General features: G+C 35.3%; 1 protein-coding gene across 4 annotated transcripts in view; it reads right to left on the bottom strand.

Annotated features, from left to right (window-relative positions):
* Positions 1–19,011, bottom strand: part of IFT74 (intraflagellar transport 74) — an 85,871-nt gene that overhangs the window by 15,556 nt on the left and 51,304 nt on the right. For all 4 annotated transcript variants that reach the window (XM_088792769.1, XM_088792770.1, XM_088792767.1 and 1 more), the window contains exons 11-16: positions 18,854–18,997; positions 17,187–17,227; positions 15,146–15,225; positions 3,362–3,415; positions 1,936–2,033; positions 963–1,089 (exon numbers count right to left, since the gene is read on the bottom strand). In XM_088792769.1, coding sequence (XP_088648895.1) covers positions 963–1,089; positions 1,936–2,033; positions 3,362–3,415; positions 15,146–15,225; positions 17,187–17,227; positions 18,854–18,997 — 544 coding nt within the window. The remainder of the gene's footprint in view (positions 1–962; positions 1,090–1,935; positions 2,034–3,361; positions 3,416–15,145; positions 15,226–17,186; positions 17,228–18,853; positions 18,998–19,011) is intronic.

Raw genomic sequence — 19,011 nt, 5'->3', positions numbered from 1 at the left:
CACGATCTTGCTATCTGCCAGAGTAATTACAAGTAGACAAATAAGGACAGTTAATTCAACGACATCCACATGTGTAAGCATAAACACCCATAGTTGAATCCACTAGTTCAAAAACCAAACATGCCATACAAATTTTTACATGACTTTAGCCTAGGCTCTTGAAGCTCAATTCTGTGTATTTGTTTCTAATCGCTGCCTGCATGATCCAAATGGCAGCTGCGAGTCACATGTCACTTTTGAGCATTTGAATGTCTAGTTCAAATTAGGTGGGTTGCGACTATAAAATCTCATTGATCATTGTTATATTGATTACATGTTGAAGTGATAATATTTTAGATACACTGGGTTAAAGAAAATATATTATTAAAATTCATCTGTCTCTTTTTACTTTTTTAACATGGCTACTAACAAATTTAAAATTATGTATGTGGCTGGCATTACATTTCGGTTGGACAGTGCTGCTCTTTTCTCATGTTAGTCATCATGGTTGAAACTAATAATAATTAAAACATTACCACCTCTAGGATTCCTCTCCAAACTACCCAAGACTGGGGTGGATATGAGCCCTGTGTACTTCCCCTGCTCCTGACGCTTCTAACATAACACTGTTTCATTGTATTTTAATTGTTTATTTGTCGCTCAACCAGGTTGATAGTTCCTTGAGAAAACAGACTGGATTTTTTTGAAAAAAACACGTCTATATACCCAAGTTATAGCACAGGCATAGAGCATGTTTTTGATAAAGGTTAAATGAATGAGAATATCACAGTGAAATAGGATTAAAGCTGATGTGAATGGTTACTGAAAATTCTGACACTATAAGAGACTGGAGCAATAGGCAATCATAAATTATATCCTCAGTCTTTCAAAACAAAAATCAAAGAGAATAACATTAGGAGACTTTAAAAGTCCCAATTTATTACAGAAAGAAAAAAAAAAAAGGATCTAGGTTGTTTTCTTACCTGAGGTCAAATTTCTAGCTGTACTTTGTGATTTCTGCATTTCAGTAGATTTAAAATTGAGATCATCCTGCATTATCTTCAGTTCTTGATTGGTGATTGAAGATATTTGTTTCATACGATTTATATTCTGTATTTGCAGCGAAATGAAAATGGAAAAAATTCCACTGCTTTAAGTTTCTAATAAAATTCTCGGAAAACACTGCTAAAGGATTAGATGCTTTGAATGGACATTCTTTTTTGAAATACATCATTCATTATATGTTTTATAGAAAAATACAGTGAGATTTAAAGTTAGGTTTTCACAATAAGGAAAGACTAAATTAAAATTCAGAATTGTTTCTTTTAAATTTGTTTTATTTCATTGTATAAAAAAATTCAACTGCACTATTTTAGGAACTGATTCGAGTCTTAAAATACTAACAATATTGAAAAGAAACCATGCATTTTTTGTCCCATGGAACCACACACTAGTAGTTGCTCAATAAACATTTACTGATAAATCAAGATACTCATAGGTATCTCCTTCTTGCAGATTATTACAAGAACAGAATTCCTTGTATTTATAATAAAAAGTACAGTATGTATAAAATAAATTAACAGTTTCCAATATAATATATCTAGATTTTGAAGTTATCTGTGCAAATGCTGCTTCTACCAATTCTGATAGATTAACAATGGAAGAAAATCTTAATAATTACTCTGACTTAGTCCCTCACTTGTTGCTGAATGTTGATAATTGCTCTGACATGTGTCATCCTTTTTCCCTACCATCCAACAAATTAGCTGAATTTTGCTACAAAGATAAATATTACTAGCTTAAGGAAATAAAATAACAAGCAAGGGGATTTCAAGGAAACAGCTTAAATGAGAGCAAAGGCAATAGCAACTACTGCATTTGTTGAGTTGCGTTTGGAAAAGGTAACCACAGGGAGAATGCTGCGGACACGGGACAGGTACAGGCACATGTACTTACGCGACTACTGTGCTCCAGAAGTGCGACGATGCTGGCTTCTAGCTGAGCCTTCCGTTCCAGTTCCTGATTCTTAGTTTCCTCAAAAGTCTCAATAAAACCTGCCGATTAAAAAATATGATGACAAACTACTGTGGATACAGTTAACAATTCTGATTTGTGGATATTAAGAGTACATTTTATAAATTCAAAGCAAATTTTAAACTGTTAGTATTTAATATTTTATTACCCCAAGGGTAATTAAATTACTCAATAAGGACATTTCTACATACTTTCAAACTTTTCAAGCTTCATTGTTATGACCTTAATACAAATAAACTAAAATTTATATAGGTCCAGAAGTAACAGTTGATAAAAAGGAGATCTAAAAAAATCTGTTTACATAGGATCTCCTTGACACAATTACTGTATAATTATTAACACCTATATTTAGCCTCTAACTTTACCCCTAAAAATATTACTAATGACCCATTTTATCTGAAAATGAGTATTTTACTTATAATGCTACATTAATCTCAACTAAGTTTAAAAATTTACTCAAATTATAAATATTCTAAGAAATCATCCTTTTTCTGGCTAATATAGAACTAGTACATAATTTGCTGTTATTTACATCCATAGTTCTATGGCTCCTCCAAAAATAAAAACTTATAAAATAATAACTTAAATTTACTGTTATCATGAAACAATGAATTAATTTTGAGATAATTTTTGGTATTTGCTGAGATTTTAAAGAAATCTTGAGATACTGCTAAATCAGAGTTGGAATTACTGCTTTACAGCATGCTTCTCTGAAGGTAACTATTGACATCAGACCTATAAAACTTCAGATTCTAACAAAATGATAATTTTTGAAGGAAAACAGTAATAAATAATATATATCAATTTTGAAAACTTTCTGAATGTACAATATAAGTTTAAGCGAAGATCTTTTACAAAGTCAAGTTAAGGTGTTTTTTTTTTTTAAAGTAAAAAGCTGCAACTGAAGGCTATTAGAGTTACAGTTAGTGACAGAATCAAGTAACAAGATCTGAGATGAGGGCTAATAAATAATGAAATAAATATTATAAAAAGGTAAGAGAGGTGAAAGATATTAAAGATGAATGCAGTGAAGCATATAAACAAGAATATTCAAAATAAAATCAGGATGTAGTCTATAGAACAGACTTTCTATACAGACTATAAATAGGTACTAGAATTAGAATCTATCCCCTACACTCACACACACATACACATGCGCAAAATCTTTTTAGAATTCTCTACCCATCCCTAAACTATGCTAGATATTTAGTACTTTAAGGCAAATGCTTTGAATGTCCACACTTCTGTGTTAATTAGCTATTATATCTTCCCAAAATGAGATCTTTGATTTGGTATAAATGAATAGCTACCTGAGAATATAATATTTTCATTATAAGAATTCACTTACTGTCCATATTTTCCTCCCTTTTTTTTAGTTCCTTGTACTTTTGATTCATTTCACCTGTAAGAGATGCAAAATATAACATTAATTTCAAGATGTAGTGCTCAAAATTAGAACTATCTCCTACGTTCTCCATATACCATCCATTAGTCATTGATTATTCAATATTTTCAATTAGGTAAAATTCTTGTACATTGACCTATAAAGTCTTTTAAAACAGCTATATATGCATGTTTGATTATTTGGAAAAATCAATCTCCTAACTGGAAAGGACTTTAAAGGCTTTCCAATGGTTCTCTATTTCAGTCCCAACCTAGAGCTATTCAACCTACACATGAACTCCTGGTGATTATGGGAAACGTATGCTCCCAAGAAAGTACATTCCATCTCTGAATAGCTCACAACAGCAAGCAAGGTAGCAGGGTTACATCCTCCACAGAGCTTAAAGTCTAGGGATTTAACAAGTCATTAAAATTAAAATGTACTAAATGCTATCATATGAAAAATAAAGGGTGCTCTAGAAGCACACAGGAAGGACAAGTCATCTGGTCTGGGATTCAGGGAAATTTTTTCTAAAGAAGTAATATTTAGGCTACATTAGGAAGAATAAATGAGTAAGAGTTACCTGGATAGAATGTGCAAGAATGAGTTCATAGTCAAAGCATTACAAGTACAGAAATTTGAAGTGAGGGTGATTATGGAAGCACAAGAAACTGAGAGAGTCATATAGCTGAGGCAGAGAATGTAAGTGAAAAAAGTGAAAAAAACATGAGGTAGATTACGAGATACCTTCTAAAACACATGTTATAAAAATTTGGACTTCCTTCTAAGGGCAATGGTAAAATTACTAAAGAATTTTAAGCAGGGGAATAAAATGATCAGTTTGCATTTCTGAAAAAATATTTCTGGTCTGGAGATTAAAAGAGAAGTAAGACGGCGGTAGTAAGACCAGTTAGGAAGCTGGCACAGCGATCTGGGTGAAAGATGAAGGCTGACTGAATAGAGTGATGGCAATTAGGACGTAAGGTTGTCAATACTTGTTTGAGACATTTGAGAGCCAGACTGAACCGATTTTGGTGAGGGTCAGACAGGGAGGAATCAAGTATGACTCCTAGGTGTCTGACTTGGGTAACTGAGGACATGGTGGTATTAACTGAAAAGAGAAGCAAGTTGAGGAATAAGGTGCTCACAGCAGTTTTGGACACGTTACATTTAATATGATATGTTTAAAAGGGCAAATATCCAAGGCCTAGACACAGGTGGATGAAATCTGACATTTCAGCTGCATAAAGGGACCATCAGTAGAGGTAGATCGTAATTATTTTATGACAACAGGATTTTCAGTGTAACAAAAATTGAGTTTGGGAGATACATGGCTATTTTCTTGGATGAGTGAGAGAGCTGCTGAGTATTTCCAGGGCCCCAGGTAGAGAAAGTGGAATAAATTTGTGCTTCTTCCAATCTGCAGTTTCTTCACCCAAGTCAGTTAGTCTTAGCATTCTGGAGAAACTAAGGAAGCTTATTAAGATGACGCCCAGCAAGGATAGAGGGAGTAACAGGCCGGAGATTCCCAAGGGGGTTCCTGATAAGGAGCCAGCATCTAGAAGGGCTTTAGGAAGAAGAGTTTGAAGGAAATGAAGGAGACAACAGTTACAGAGGCTAAAACCTAATGGTGAGCGTGTGTGCCCTGTGCCCTGCTATATAAGGTAGACAGTTTTTCCACGGACTGGCTATAGCAGCAATGAAGTTGGGGAGCAGAGGAAGATCATTGGGGTAGAGCTCCTAATTACCTGGAGGCATGGATTTCCATTTGTATGTAGACTTGCTTGGTAGGAAGTGAGTTCTGAGGACACAAAGGTTAAGGCGAAGCAGACACCTGGGTCGGCAGACGGCCTTTTTGCTTTCTGGTCTTAAAATATTTTTCCCAAACTTATTGCAGACAGCCCTGATCCACAGGAAATCTCGTCAAGGTCCCCCCCAGCAGGGCTGTATGCAAAAAGCTGAAAGTGAATGCTACTGTCTAAGGACAGTATGTACCTAATGGTCATGAATTTCTAGCCAGGGAACACCCAGAACCAACGGGAAACACTGGGTTCACTCAGGCTAAGGCTTTGGATGCATCAACAACTTTATTCAACCGCTATTCAGTTGAAAAGACTGACCAGGGTCTCAGAGCACGCTGATGCAGCCCCGACAGTTGTGAAGGGGAGGAAAGAGAATTTGTTACTAATTAACAAACTTTGTAAACGATTAAGTTTTTTAAAAATAAATGCATTATAGATGGATTAACATTAGTCCGCTAATAATGTCACCGTTCACTTACCTTACGGCAATGTATTTTGAGAATAAACAGAACAGACAGAAAGAACGAGCGTTTACAGCATGCGGGATCTGGAGCAGCCTCTGGAGGGTGGTGCTTATGTCAGTGTTACGTAACCCATAGGAAGTAGCAGCAAAGCCAGTACCTGCAGACTCTGACCCTCGTTGCATGGCCACGGTTTCTCAGACAGCCCTGGTTCCCTGTTGGGGCTGAGAAGCTGCAGTCTTGAGAGATTGGTCAGGCATTAAGGGATTAGGAGGAGGCCAGCAACTAAGGCTTCTCACAGGAATTCAAGTAATCTTATCTTTCCTCTTCTAAACTTAAAAGAAACTCCTACACTCAGTTTCCAGGTCCTCTCCTTGCTATTGGACCGCAGACCGTCAAAATGAGGCTTCTCCTCCAGCCGTTCCAATGACATTATTCTCAATAAGATTGTTTTTTTTTACTGATCAAATCCAAGGGACGGTTTCCAATTCTTATCTTACGCTGCAATATTTGACATTATTGATACATCCTTCTGCCTTTCAATTTTTTTCCCATATGTTCTTTTTCGGGGGTTGGGGTGGGGCTTTTCTGTGTTTTTTTTTTTACTCCCAGATAATTCCTTCTCTGTCTTATCTTCATGGCTTTTGCTTTTTTCTTCATTTAAATTCTGGGTTCTTCTCTTAGTTAACTTTTAATGTTACATTATATCCAAAGAGATCCCACTTATTCTTATGGTTGAAGAGGTCTTAAATTTTCCCTAATTTTCAGATTGTTTTATCCAATTGCTTACTAGGTATATTCATTTGGATATTTGTCAGGACATCCTAATACTAGTAGTATCCCCATAAATAAACTCATCGGTCTTCCCTCTCAAAGTCCACACCCCTCGGTATTCCTTATTACATTTGGAAGCCCTCACCGTACTCGGTCACCCAAGTCAGAAACCGGGAGCTTCCCCCTGCCTGCTCTCCTCTAATCCACGCTCCTAGCTGCCACCAAATTGAGCTGGAAAACGTGTCTGGTCAGTATCTCCAGCTACACAGCTGGCCAGCGGGATTAGATAGGACAGAGCTCCCACATACCTTAGAAGATTCCCAAGCTTCATAAAACCTTCTCCCATATCACTGTTAAAAAGACAGGTCAGGGCACTAGTGAATGGCTGTACTTTGTGATTTCTCATTTGGAGAAATGTGAGCTACTCATGAAAGGCAATGTACAGATGTGGGCAGTCCTAACTAAGGTAGGGTAAGATGGTAGGTTGTTACAAATCTACCCTTAGGTTTGTTATCACAGGAGAGGACATCGGGGGAAGCTAATCATGTATCAGACCTGAGGTGCAGAGCAGGTAAGTGAAAGGGTCTAATGTAGTAAAGTCAAGAATCAGGAGACTAAAGGAGGGGGAAAGGACACACTGATAAAATGAGAGTGATTTCAGAGCTAGCCTCAAAGTCTGAGCATTTGATGTGATCATGGTTGCACATAATTATTCCACATTTACTGAGTACCTACTATGTGCCAGATAATGTAACAGGTGCTACAAATATCGAAATGGACAACATAGTTACCAGTTTATACTAGAAAGGCTTGTAATCTTTTTGGTGTACAAAAATAAAAAGTTACAATGCAACGTAAGTGCTGTAACTGGGGTATGTATGAAGTACTAAGGTAACTATGTGGGTGAAAAGAGTTCAGGAGGTTTTTACAAAGAAAAGTATCATATCAGCAAGGCACTTTAATAGGTAATGTAGGAATCACAGAAATGAATAAGACCGTTTCCTTCAAGAAAAGTACACCAAAACAAGTTCCCCAAAAGGTACACTATAAATTCAAGCCTTTTTTCCCTTACAGGGAGAAAAGAAAAAAATGGGAATGGACTGCTACTCCAACTGGGATACTGTAGAAAGGACACCACTGCTTTCTCATCCTCTGCGGCAGCTGCCAGGGGAGTGAGGGTCAGGGCCTGCTTGCACTACCAATTCCTCACTGTCAGTACGTGCATCTGACTCTTACTGTTTGTTCTCCCATCAAATGATGTTCTCTTAACTCAGGGCTCACAGAGCAATCTGGACTTTTGTACTCTGAGAAGTAGTTATTACCTTAGAGAAGGCCTGACTGCCATTTTCCAGAACAGGCAGGTACCCCGTCTTCCTCCTGATCAATACCAAACGAGGCACGTGCCAGTGACTCCCCCAGCCTCAAAGCCAAGTTGGCAGGCCTACTGATTTAGGAGGTGAAAGGGTCGCAGAAAGCAAATAAAATGAGAGAGGTGGGGCAAGAATAAACTCCAAAGGACTTTTACACATCCAGGTTCTTTCCTTTCCAGCACGTGGGGTCCTTCTGAGGGAAGCTGCGTCTCCCAGTACTTCCGAGTGTTCCTTATGTAGCATGGTTTCATTCTCTTTATCATTCTGCTCATTCTACTAAGTGAGTGCCAGTTCATCTTTATCCCTTTATCCTTTTATCCCTTTTAAAGTATGATGCCAAGGAACTTAAAGTCTGATTCCGAGGAGACTATCACTTCCATAGTTTATATATTCATCTTTTTGATAATGCAAGCTAGGTTTATAGCTGTTCTGGAGGCTACATCACATTAATTCATAGTGAGCTGTTATCTAAACCCCCTCCAACACTTTCACATATTCTTAGTCAGTCAGGACACCTTCTTCTCTCCCACTCCTGCTTCAATTGTCATTAATTTTGGGGTCCTATTAAATCTCATTCTTTTACATTCAGTTTCTGTCCCCCCACCACCTACTTTTCACATATCATTACAGACGTAATAAACTAGTGTATTAACTACTGGTATGTTAAAATGAGTACATATAAGTTTAATGTTTTAAGCCAACTTCTGTCTAGGCTTAACCCAACTTACCAATCATACATTCTCTGCAAAATGTTTTAAATTTTTGCAAGATCTGATCATTCTATTTCTATACACACTAGAGGCACTTTAAAAAGATATAAAAATTTTCTAAATATGTAAAAGTTAAATTATTGCTAAAAGCCTCATAATTCCTAAAGAAAAGAGAAAGGACTATGCAGAAGTTTGTTTCAACAGAGTAATGTCAATAATATCAGATGGTATAATGAGTAGTCCTTGACAGGCACGAAACACAACATACAGTATTACTTCCTAATGCTGTGGGTATCGAGCTTTGGCATGCATTTGCACCATCGGGACGGTTTGCTGAGACACAAATTGCTGAGCCCTATCCCCATCATTTCAACATTTAGTAGGTCTGGGGTGGAGCTCAACAATTTTTATTTCTAATAAGTTTCAGATGGTGCTGATACACCTGGTCTGGAGATAATACCATCATTCTAATGAAAGATATGAAGTGTAGTGTAACCAATCTCCAAATTAAACAATAAGCAATGATTCATTCTTCTTCATTGAATGCATATTGAAAAACTATGGAATAGCAACATATACACACCATTTGAAATCTCAGATACCAGAAGATGAACCACATTGAAATTAAGTAGATTATTTTGCATATCCTGGAGGAAATGCTAATGGGAAAATACTTTCCAAAATATGTTTTGGGAAAATTGCTGGAAAGTTATTCAAGTTTTAGTTTATAAATTAATAGCATTAATAATAACAACTGATAACATTTATGTACACTTTTTAAAATGCATGCTATTCTGAGTTTCTCTCTCTCTCTCTCTCTCTCTCTCTCTCTCTCTCTCTCTTTCTCTCCATTCATCTAATTCTCACAATAACCCTAAGAGTTAGGTAGGTACTGTTATTATCTCCATTGTAAAGATGAGGAAACTAAGGTACAGAAAGGTCAAGTAGCAATTCCAAGATCAGCCAGTAAAATATCACAGCCCAGATGTGAATCCAGGCATTCTGGTGGCAGAACCTGTACTCTAAACAAAATTATTCTGTCTTTATAAATTCTACTGTATCTGACATAACCAAAGAAGGAAAGCTTCTAACTTAGGCCCTGGAACTCTGAGTATGAAGAAGTATCCTACAGAAAAACCAATGAAAAGTGTTGTTTTATATTTTTACTACTCTTGATAGAAACATATAAATTATGGAGTAAATTGCAATGAGTTTAGGTCAGTAACCCAATGATCTTATAACACATTAGGTATACTTCTATTATGATACATATTTATCACATTGTAGCAGTTAGATATTTACATATCTATGATATGTTGTATTAATAATCATGATATTTGGTTTTACAACTTAATCTTCAGGAAGATACTATACTCTAAAATTGAAGGAATAATTTGTAGTAAGCAATAACGCCCAAAAGTCCTTCTTGGGGAGGTATACGATTATATTTCGTTAACTGTATTCATCAAACTTAGTCTGTGAATGTAGACATCCAGAAAATTAGCCCCACCTTGTGGATTATGGTAGTACTACAAATTCAGGCCTTTGAGAACAGTGAATTGTCAGGAAAGTACATATTACCTTGACTGGCAAAAACTAAAACTGTTAACGAGCACTAGTAAGGAAACACTCTCATATACTGTTGTTGGTATAACCTTTTCTAGAAAGAAGTTTGCAAAACAACCAAAATTGTGAACATAAGCGACATTCTATTCAAAATTTCACTTCTAGAATTAAAAAAAAATTTTTTTTCAATTGCAGTTGACATACAATATTATATTAGTTTCAAGTATACAACCTAGATATTAGACATTTATATAACTTAAGAAATGATCACCCCAGAAGTCTAGTATGCATCGGACACCATACATAGTTATTACAATATTTTTTACTATACTCCCTATGCTGTACTTTACATCTCTGTGACTGTTTTTATAACTGGCAATTTGTACATCTTATTTATCCACTAGAAATACAGATGTTAACAAACATGCAGGGAACAAGGTTGTTTACTGCAGCACTGCTCTTGGTAGTGAAAAATTAGAAACAACCTAAATGTCAACATGGATACAGCAAATACTATATAACAACAATAACAACAATGGCAGCAGCTAAAAGTTGTTGCAAGTGCTTAATATGTGCAGGCACCCTTCTTAGTCTGGCTTTAAAGCCCTGACCACTATGCTATACTTTTTAGAATGAAGTACATACATCCTCATATGGAAGAATGTACATATATAATTAAGTGAAAAGACTCAGCTCAGAGGAACCATTATATATATTTCAAAAATACATGCTTGCAGATGTATAGAAAAAAGTCTAAAAGGCTAAACATAGAACTGTAAACAATGATTACCTCTGAAGATTGTGGTGAGTGTGAGAAGAAAGAAGAGGACTTTTTACTTTACACACTTTGTACTGCTTAAATGTTTCGCATTAAGTACATACCAGATTGATATATAAAAAGCACACAATTTAAAAAGTGAATTAATCAGAGTCTTCAAAAGTTGTTAAAAATTTTAAAAAGCAGGAAGGGTCAACCTACATGCTGAGGCTAACTGCACTGTTAATGAAAGCACATGAGAATAGTCATTTGAGGTAACACACACACATACAAAAGGAAGTACATTCAAGGTGATTAAAACTCTAGAAATTCTGGGTAAGTGAAGTTTATTGACTGGTAATTTCTTCATAAAGATCATAGGTTGAACATGCACATCTAATCTAATTCCAATTTCAAACCCCCACGTCACCCACCCAAAACTCCACTAAAACTATAGTAAGAAGAACTTTTAAAGGTGAAACTCAGCAATGAGGAATATAGAAGAGGAAACAACAGTAATCAAGTTTTTGAAGCTGGAAGCAGATGGACAAGTGGTAGAAATCCTAAACCTAAGCCAGCATTATTGGATAAAGCTGAGAATCAACCCATCTTCAAAAGGCTCTCAGGAATGTTGCATAGATGACTGATCATTGATTATGTGCTCCTACCCCATGATGGCTCTGTCATATCTTAAAATAACAACACTGTTCTCTTTAGAATTTAACATAAAATAGTGAAAGTAAGTAAGGGCATGATTTGAGTTCAGTGGACCAAGAAACATTTACTTTGAGAGACCTTTCAATGAGATATATAAACTCTCAACTATTAATTAGTGGTGAGAATAAAAACTTTCTTAGTCAACAATTACCTTCTTAAAAACAAATTACTCAGCTATATAAATAAGTAAACCTTGAGGTAAAAGGATTCTCTTTAAAAGTGATGTCCTGTGTTGAGTGAGAATATAGGCTATTATCTATTTTTCATTGTCTTCTTTACCCAGAGCAACAATGCTTTTTCTATTACTTTCCCTTTCTCATACAGAAGCAGCATTTTAAAAAGCAACAATTAAGCAAATATTTAATGATTGGCAGTTCAGGTGAGAAAAGAGAAATCAGGGTGGGTTTGGGCTTTTCTGAAAAGCAGCATGGCATCTTCCGATAATGCTCTGCGCTTTAACGAAGATGTAGTTTGTAGAAAAATTCTGACCTTATAACAACCATGGTCAGTTATTATCTGACCATATAACAACTTTCAACAGAGTGATTTCTCATTGCTTCCAGTTACCAAAATAATAATTCCTTCCCCATGAAAATAAGCACAGTATACACATTTAAACCTAAATATTTTTAGGACCCATATAACAAAATTACCTGATGCATCAATAGAGTAAAACTACTATATGGATGAAGCCTAGCAAATATGTAACATGATAGAATCAAATCCCCAGGAGTTTTTAAAAAGGGTGATAATCTTATTACAACAAATATTTTCTGTTATGAGATTATTTTATTTTAAATCACTTACAAAAACTAAGTAAAGATTTGAGAGCAAAGAAGCTCATCTAGAATTGGTCAAAAGTTTAACAGTACTATGAGGATTTTTTTCTGTCTTACTCCAGATTGTCACAGAAACTGAAAACTCAGCATCAAGGAACGACGAAGCTTTTCATAGAGTAGTCAACAGTTATCTGATTTTATTTAGTTAACTTTGAGACATAACTGCTCAGTGTAACTTTTGTAAATTATAACTTTAAAGACTTATTAAAATGAATAAATATAATGCACTTGAGGAAGTTATTAGGTTACAAGGCCACCATTAACACCTAGCAGAGAATATAACTATACCTTACCCAGTACCTAAGGATGTCTTTGAAATTAGAATGAATTATGCAAACCGTTTTAAAGTACATTTGAAAACTGAAAGGTTGGAGCAACTACTAACAAAGTCAGACACGTATAGACATCATTTATGGTGTCATGCTATTTCACCAGAACTCCTACAAGGCAAAAGGTAGCCCAGTTGGATTATACATAGGTGCCATAAATGGAAGAAGTCAGGTGGCATCTAAGAAATTAATAAAATGGCCAGAGGCAATAAAACTAGAGGCAGAGATAAGTATGGACCAGAAAGTTAAAATATTAGGTTGTTGCAAAAGTAATTGTGGTTTAACAGGTTAAAAATAATTGCAAAAACTGCCATTACTTTTGCACCAACCTAATAACTTGATTATCCTCCTCCATATCTTAAGGAGTAGATTACCCACAATTTTGAGTCAAGGACCTCTGAGGATGCAGATGTCAATAAAAAGCCACTACTTTAACTGTAAATCATCAATCCAAGGTAGGAATCCTCTACAAAGTGATGAAACCTTTGCTCACTAATCAAGCTCTCTGGATAAGAGCACATATGTACATTCAACATAAAGGGCCCAAGTGACTAGAGCCCAACTTTCATTTCAGTTCATTCAACGACTCTTTCCCTGTTTAGTTCACTCCACAAATATGTATTGAGTGTTTATTTTCCCAGACAGTGCGTTGATGAAAGAGGTTACCAAAGTGAGTAAGAGACAGTCCCTGTAGAGGACTTACAGCCTAACTAACGGGAGAGACAAGCAGCTGAGCAGAGACGCTAACATAATGTGGTCCATGCAGTGATGCATTCATGCACATTCATCCACTCACAGAGCCCAGTCTAGAAACAGGATGGGGAGGGAAGTCAGGGTTATTACGCTGGATAAAGGATATCTGAGCTAGATCCTAAAAGATAGGAAGTTAGTAATGTAAGTAACGGAAGAACATTCAAGACAAGGGAACAGATAGTAGGAGCAAAGGATTGAGTAGGAAACAGTCTGATGTACGGTAAAAGGGGTGAGGTGTGGGGTACCACAAGTAGATTGTAATTATTAAAATGTAAGGAGAGAGATGGTGAAGGGGGGGAGAGGAGTCTGACAACGTATAGGCCACAATATAGAGGGACTAGAATGACATGCAAAAATTCTTAAATTTCACCCTATAGGTCATGGGGACCTAAATATATATATATATATACATATATATATGTGTGTGTGTGTATATATGTGTGTGTGTGTGTGTGTGTGTATATATATATATATATATATATATATATATATATATATATATATATAAATAAAACTATGTAAGCATTTCTTAAGAATATCTTTAGTTTACAAATGTAGAACTTCATATCAGAAAGCCAAGATTAGGCTTGGGCAACAGAATGAAAACTTCAGGGTGAAAGAGAACTTGGTTTAATTATAGATTTGACCCCTTACTAGCTGTGGGAAGTTGAGTAACTTCTCTGAGCTTCAACAAGTACGAATATAAAAGGGGTTACAGGTTTCAAAGGGTTCTTGCAAAGATCAGGCAAATAATCAATAGTAGCTAAAGCTATTATTCATAAATCAAGAAAATGTATAAATAAAACTAATATAGTGCATTTCAAACTCAAGTGAAAAAACAGGAGTAGCACATGCTGTTTCCCTGCTAGGAGTGTTTCTTCAGCCATAACAGGTACACATACGAGTACACATGCAGACTGTTTACAATACCATACCTAACTCAAAGAATATGTATTATCAATTGTTGATAATCCAACAGCATATTAACCGGTTTGCAATTAACCTGTGATTAAAGTGCCACGAGAATCCCACCCTTCTCTCTTTCATTAGAGAGAAGCTGGTTAGGAAACTGTAATACCCGAACTCTTCCCCCGACCACACTTAACTCACAAATCCCCAAGACAGAGTTCCTACCACTGTAGAACCCAGGCTTCCCCAAGTGTTCTGGTTCCTGCCTTGGCTCTTCAAATCTCACTGCTAGGAAAAATTGGGAGAGGACCAGAAAAATCAGTACTTGCTACAACTGGGCCCCCTAGAAAATTATTTCTTTCTGGGTTATTTGTGATAATTGTGACATGATCCTCCCCCCTCTCCCCAATTCTACTAGTTATTCCAGTTAATTAATAATTGACCTTACTTAGGAAGTATAATTTCGAAATCGCTAACAACTTGAAACTATTTTACTTCATTAAAAAAAATTGCTTTGCCAAATAAATTCTTATCATTATATAATCATTTTAAGTTATTTCAAGTTTTTTAGTCAGCTTAAATAATTTAATATTAATTGTGATATTAGTACTATAATACTTTAGTATTTTAGTAAAGTTAGTGATATCATAAAGAATTAAATACTAAATCCCAGGTAAATAGTCCCTGAGGCCGAAATTAATACTGTATCAATACTGTTATATAACTGTTAATATACATAATAAAAATACCAGCAAAATTACCTTGGTGTTCTTCTAAATCGATGTCAAGTAGCCTTATTTCTTCATTAAATTGATATATTTTTTCTTGTATATCTGTCAACCTGTTGAAAATATTACTTTACAAATTCATGACAGATAACATAGGTATTAAGTAAAAACATTTAATGATGATAAGAAATCTTAAATCTTTTCTAAGCTACATAAACAATATCTAGAAATAACATGCCCTATTCTGACGATAATACTACAGATCTAGAAAGATCTAAAAATCTTTCCTAGATCTTTTTACATGATTCACATTTCGAGTACAAGTATGTTCTGAACATGTTAGGTTGCCTGATTTCAAAAGCAGACTTTCCCAGTCTTCTTTTGAGCTTTATTTACATTTAAAAAGTGAAAAATCTTTACAAAATTTTAGAAAAATCTTTCTTTCTGTAGGTTTGTATAAACTGAACTAAGTTGGTAAATCAGTACCAAAAATTAGAAAATTTACCATTGATAGATTATATGGGTTACCATTCTAGCAAAAAGCAGTTGTACTTATTACAAAGCTACAGTAATCAAGACAGTGTGGCACTGGAATTAGATATATATAGCAATGGAATAGAACTGTGAGTTCAGAAAAAAGACCCTGTAGCTACATATAATTGATTTTTTGACAAAGGTGCAAGATAACTAAATGGAAAAATAATATTAAGTAATATTTGTTGAAAGAATATTTCAACAAATGGTGTTGGGACAACTGGATATACACAAGTAAAATAATGTAACTGGACTGCTACCTTATACCATATACAAAAGACAACTCAAAATGGATCATAGACATAAATATAAGAGCTAAACTAAAACTCTTAGAATAAAACATAGGCATGAATCTCTGTGACTTTGGATTAGGCGCTGGTTTCTTAGCTATAACATCAAAAGCACAAACAACAAAAGAAAAAAGTAGATAAATGACATCATCAAAATTTAAAACTTTCGTGCTTCAAAGGACACCATCAAGAGAGTGAAAAGACCACCCACAGATTGCAAATCATTTATCTGTTAAGAGACTCATATCCAGAATACATGAAGAACTCTTATAATTCAGTGATAAAAAGATAAATAACACAATAAAAAAATGGACAAAGCATCTGAACAGACATTTCTCCAAAGATAATATACATATAGCGAATAAATATAAGAGAAGAAGCTCAATATCATTCCCTGGTTAGTCACCAGGGAAATGCAATCAAAACCATGAGATACTGCTTCACACACACCCAGTATAGCGAAGAAAGATAGATAGTAATAAATGATAGTGAAGATATGGAGCAACTGGAACTCTCATACACTACTGGTAGAAATGTAAAATGGTGCAACTGCTTTAGAAAATAGCCTGGCAATTCCTCAAAAAGTTAAATATAGAGTTACTATATAAGCCATCAATTCTACTCCTAGGTATATACCCAAGAGAAGTAAAAACATATGTCCACACAAAAACTTGTACATGAATATCATACCAGCATCATCCATCATAGCCAAAAAAAAAAAAAATGGAAACAATCTAAATGTCCACCAATGGATGAACAGATAAATATGATATATCCACATAATGGAATATTAGCTGGCAATAAAAAGAAATGAAATACAACACACATGAACTTTGAAAAGTTCAAGACTTCAGCCATATATAACCACATGTTATATGATTCCATTTATATGAAATGTCCAGGATAGGCCAGTCTACAGAGACATAAAACAAGAGTGGCTATCTAGGGCTGGGATGGGGGGATGAAAGCGGTGATGGTTAAAAGGTGAGGGGGGGTGTAAGGGTTGGGGGGTGACTGAACTGACCTAAAATTGACTAAGGTGATAGTTGCACAACTCTGTGAATATACTAAAAATCTCTGAACTGCGCACTTTAAATATGTGAATTGTATGGTATGTAGTTGAAAATAAGATTGACTGTGGCATCCATATTATCAATGTGAACCACTGAAAACTTACTGTAACAATATGCACCTCTGGTACATTTACAATGAGAAAAGGATGTAAAACATCCTAGTATAAATGTACTTACTGTCGCTCCATGCTGGCTATTTCCTGATTATCTTCTTTAACCTATAAAGGCATAAAAAAGAAAATAGTATTGAAGAATTACTCATTGTTAGGCTATCTTAAAGAGAAATTCCTTCAAGGTATGTTGTACTAAAATGTCAAATCTCATCTCTGTCTTGAAACTTCTTAAAATTCAACCTTTAAGCTAAAAGGAATACAACTAAAGAATTATTCACAAATTTTTCTTTCATCCTCAAAGGAAGGATGGTGACTGATATTTCCATACCAACACACAAGGCACCATGAGGTTAACACATCTTGAGGCCTGAATCAGTTTACATAAATATCTGTGATTTCTGAGACTGTCTCTACCCTGTGGCCCCAAATCCAACAGACAAAGTAGGGTTAACAGATTTAGCAATCCTGTTACATGTGAATTTCAGATAAACAATAAATAACCTTTAAGGTACGTATAGACTATGGAATATTTGAAATATACTTATCCTTATTTTTAATTTTTATTTTTTTAAAGATTTTATTGGGGAAGGGGAACAGGACTTTTTCCAAGTCAAGTTGTTGTCCTTTCAATCTTAGTTGTGGAGGGCGCAGCTCAGCTGTAGGTCCAGTTGCCGTTGTTAGTTGCAGGGGTTGCAGTCCACCATTCCCTGGAGGGAGTTGAACTGGTAACCTTGTGGTTGAGAGCCCACTGGCCCAGGTGGGAATCGAACCAGCAGCCTTTGGAGTTAGGAGCATGGAGCTCCAACCGCCTGAGCCACCAGGCCGGCCCACTTATCCTTATATTTACATACTTATTCTAAAAGATAATTCTTCGCTTATCTGAAATTTAAGTTTAACTAGTCGTTCCGTATTGTATCTGGCAATCCTATTCCAAGATCACCCCTCCCCTGCCTCCAATGATCTCTTTCCAAGAAACTTCAGAGATTCTAGATTTTAATACCTTTCTGGAATGATCCAAATACTTAAATATCTCATTACTTGATCCCTAAGTTTCTTCCAAACACACTGGTTTCAATCTAAGACCACAAAAATCTAATTTGTAGGCTCTTGACTAGAGCTGTTTCAAATATACCTACATGTAGTTCTCCTAAGGGCCCTACAGTTATGGAGTCTCAGGATAAATAATAGGCTAATTATAACTTAGTACTAAATTAAAGCCAGCCTTGGGGTTTTAAGAAAGCTACTGAATACGTATGACATGATCTTGTGACATGTTGTGACTTAATAGGACATTTTAATTCCATTCACTTCATGAAAGCACTGAAAATAACAACCACAAAAAAAAGCATTTAGCCTTGGGGCACTTCATTTTCTAAATACAAAGCCCAAAACAAATAATGGAACAGATCTTTAATAAGATTATCTAATTATTTACTGACCAATAAAGAAGATTTTCAAGTTTTCCTTATAGGAATCCAAAACACGAAAAAAAATGGCCAAAATATGCATGAAGACCATATAAAATTAGGATTTATGTCAAAAAAGTTTGTGAGAAATCACTTTTACCTAGATTTTCTTGGTCAAGTAGTTCATATCAATTTAGGTGAAGCTCACTTTTCAGTTTTTTAAGACAATAAAATTAATGATTTCTGCTCTATTTATATGCCTTAAATAAATCAACACATTTACCAAATCCTGATATATTAAAATGAGTATGTTTGTTTTTGCTACCTGCTTAAGCAATCTCTCTCTCTCTTCCATTGGGGAGCCCACACTTTTATCTTCTGCAGTCATTTGATCTCGATGGGTCTCTAACTCATAAAGCTTTTCATACAGCAATACAGCCTCCTGCTTTACCTGGGAGTGTACTATTTCCTAAAGTGAACAAA

Source organism: Rhinolophus sinicus, chromosome 16 (genome assembly GCF_057876585.1).
Source record: "Rhinolophus sinicus isolate RSI-liver-muscle chromosome 16, RSI-T2T, whole genome shotgun sequence".
Taxonomy (NCBI): Eukaryota; Metazoa; Chordata; class Mammalia; order Chiroptera; family Rhinolophidae; genus Rhinolophus; species Rhinolophus sinicus.
The sequence above is the reverse complement of the archived record's forward strand: the minus strand, read 5'-3'. Positions and strand labels throughout refer to the sequence as shown.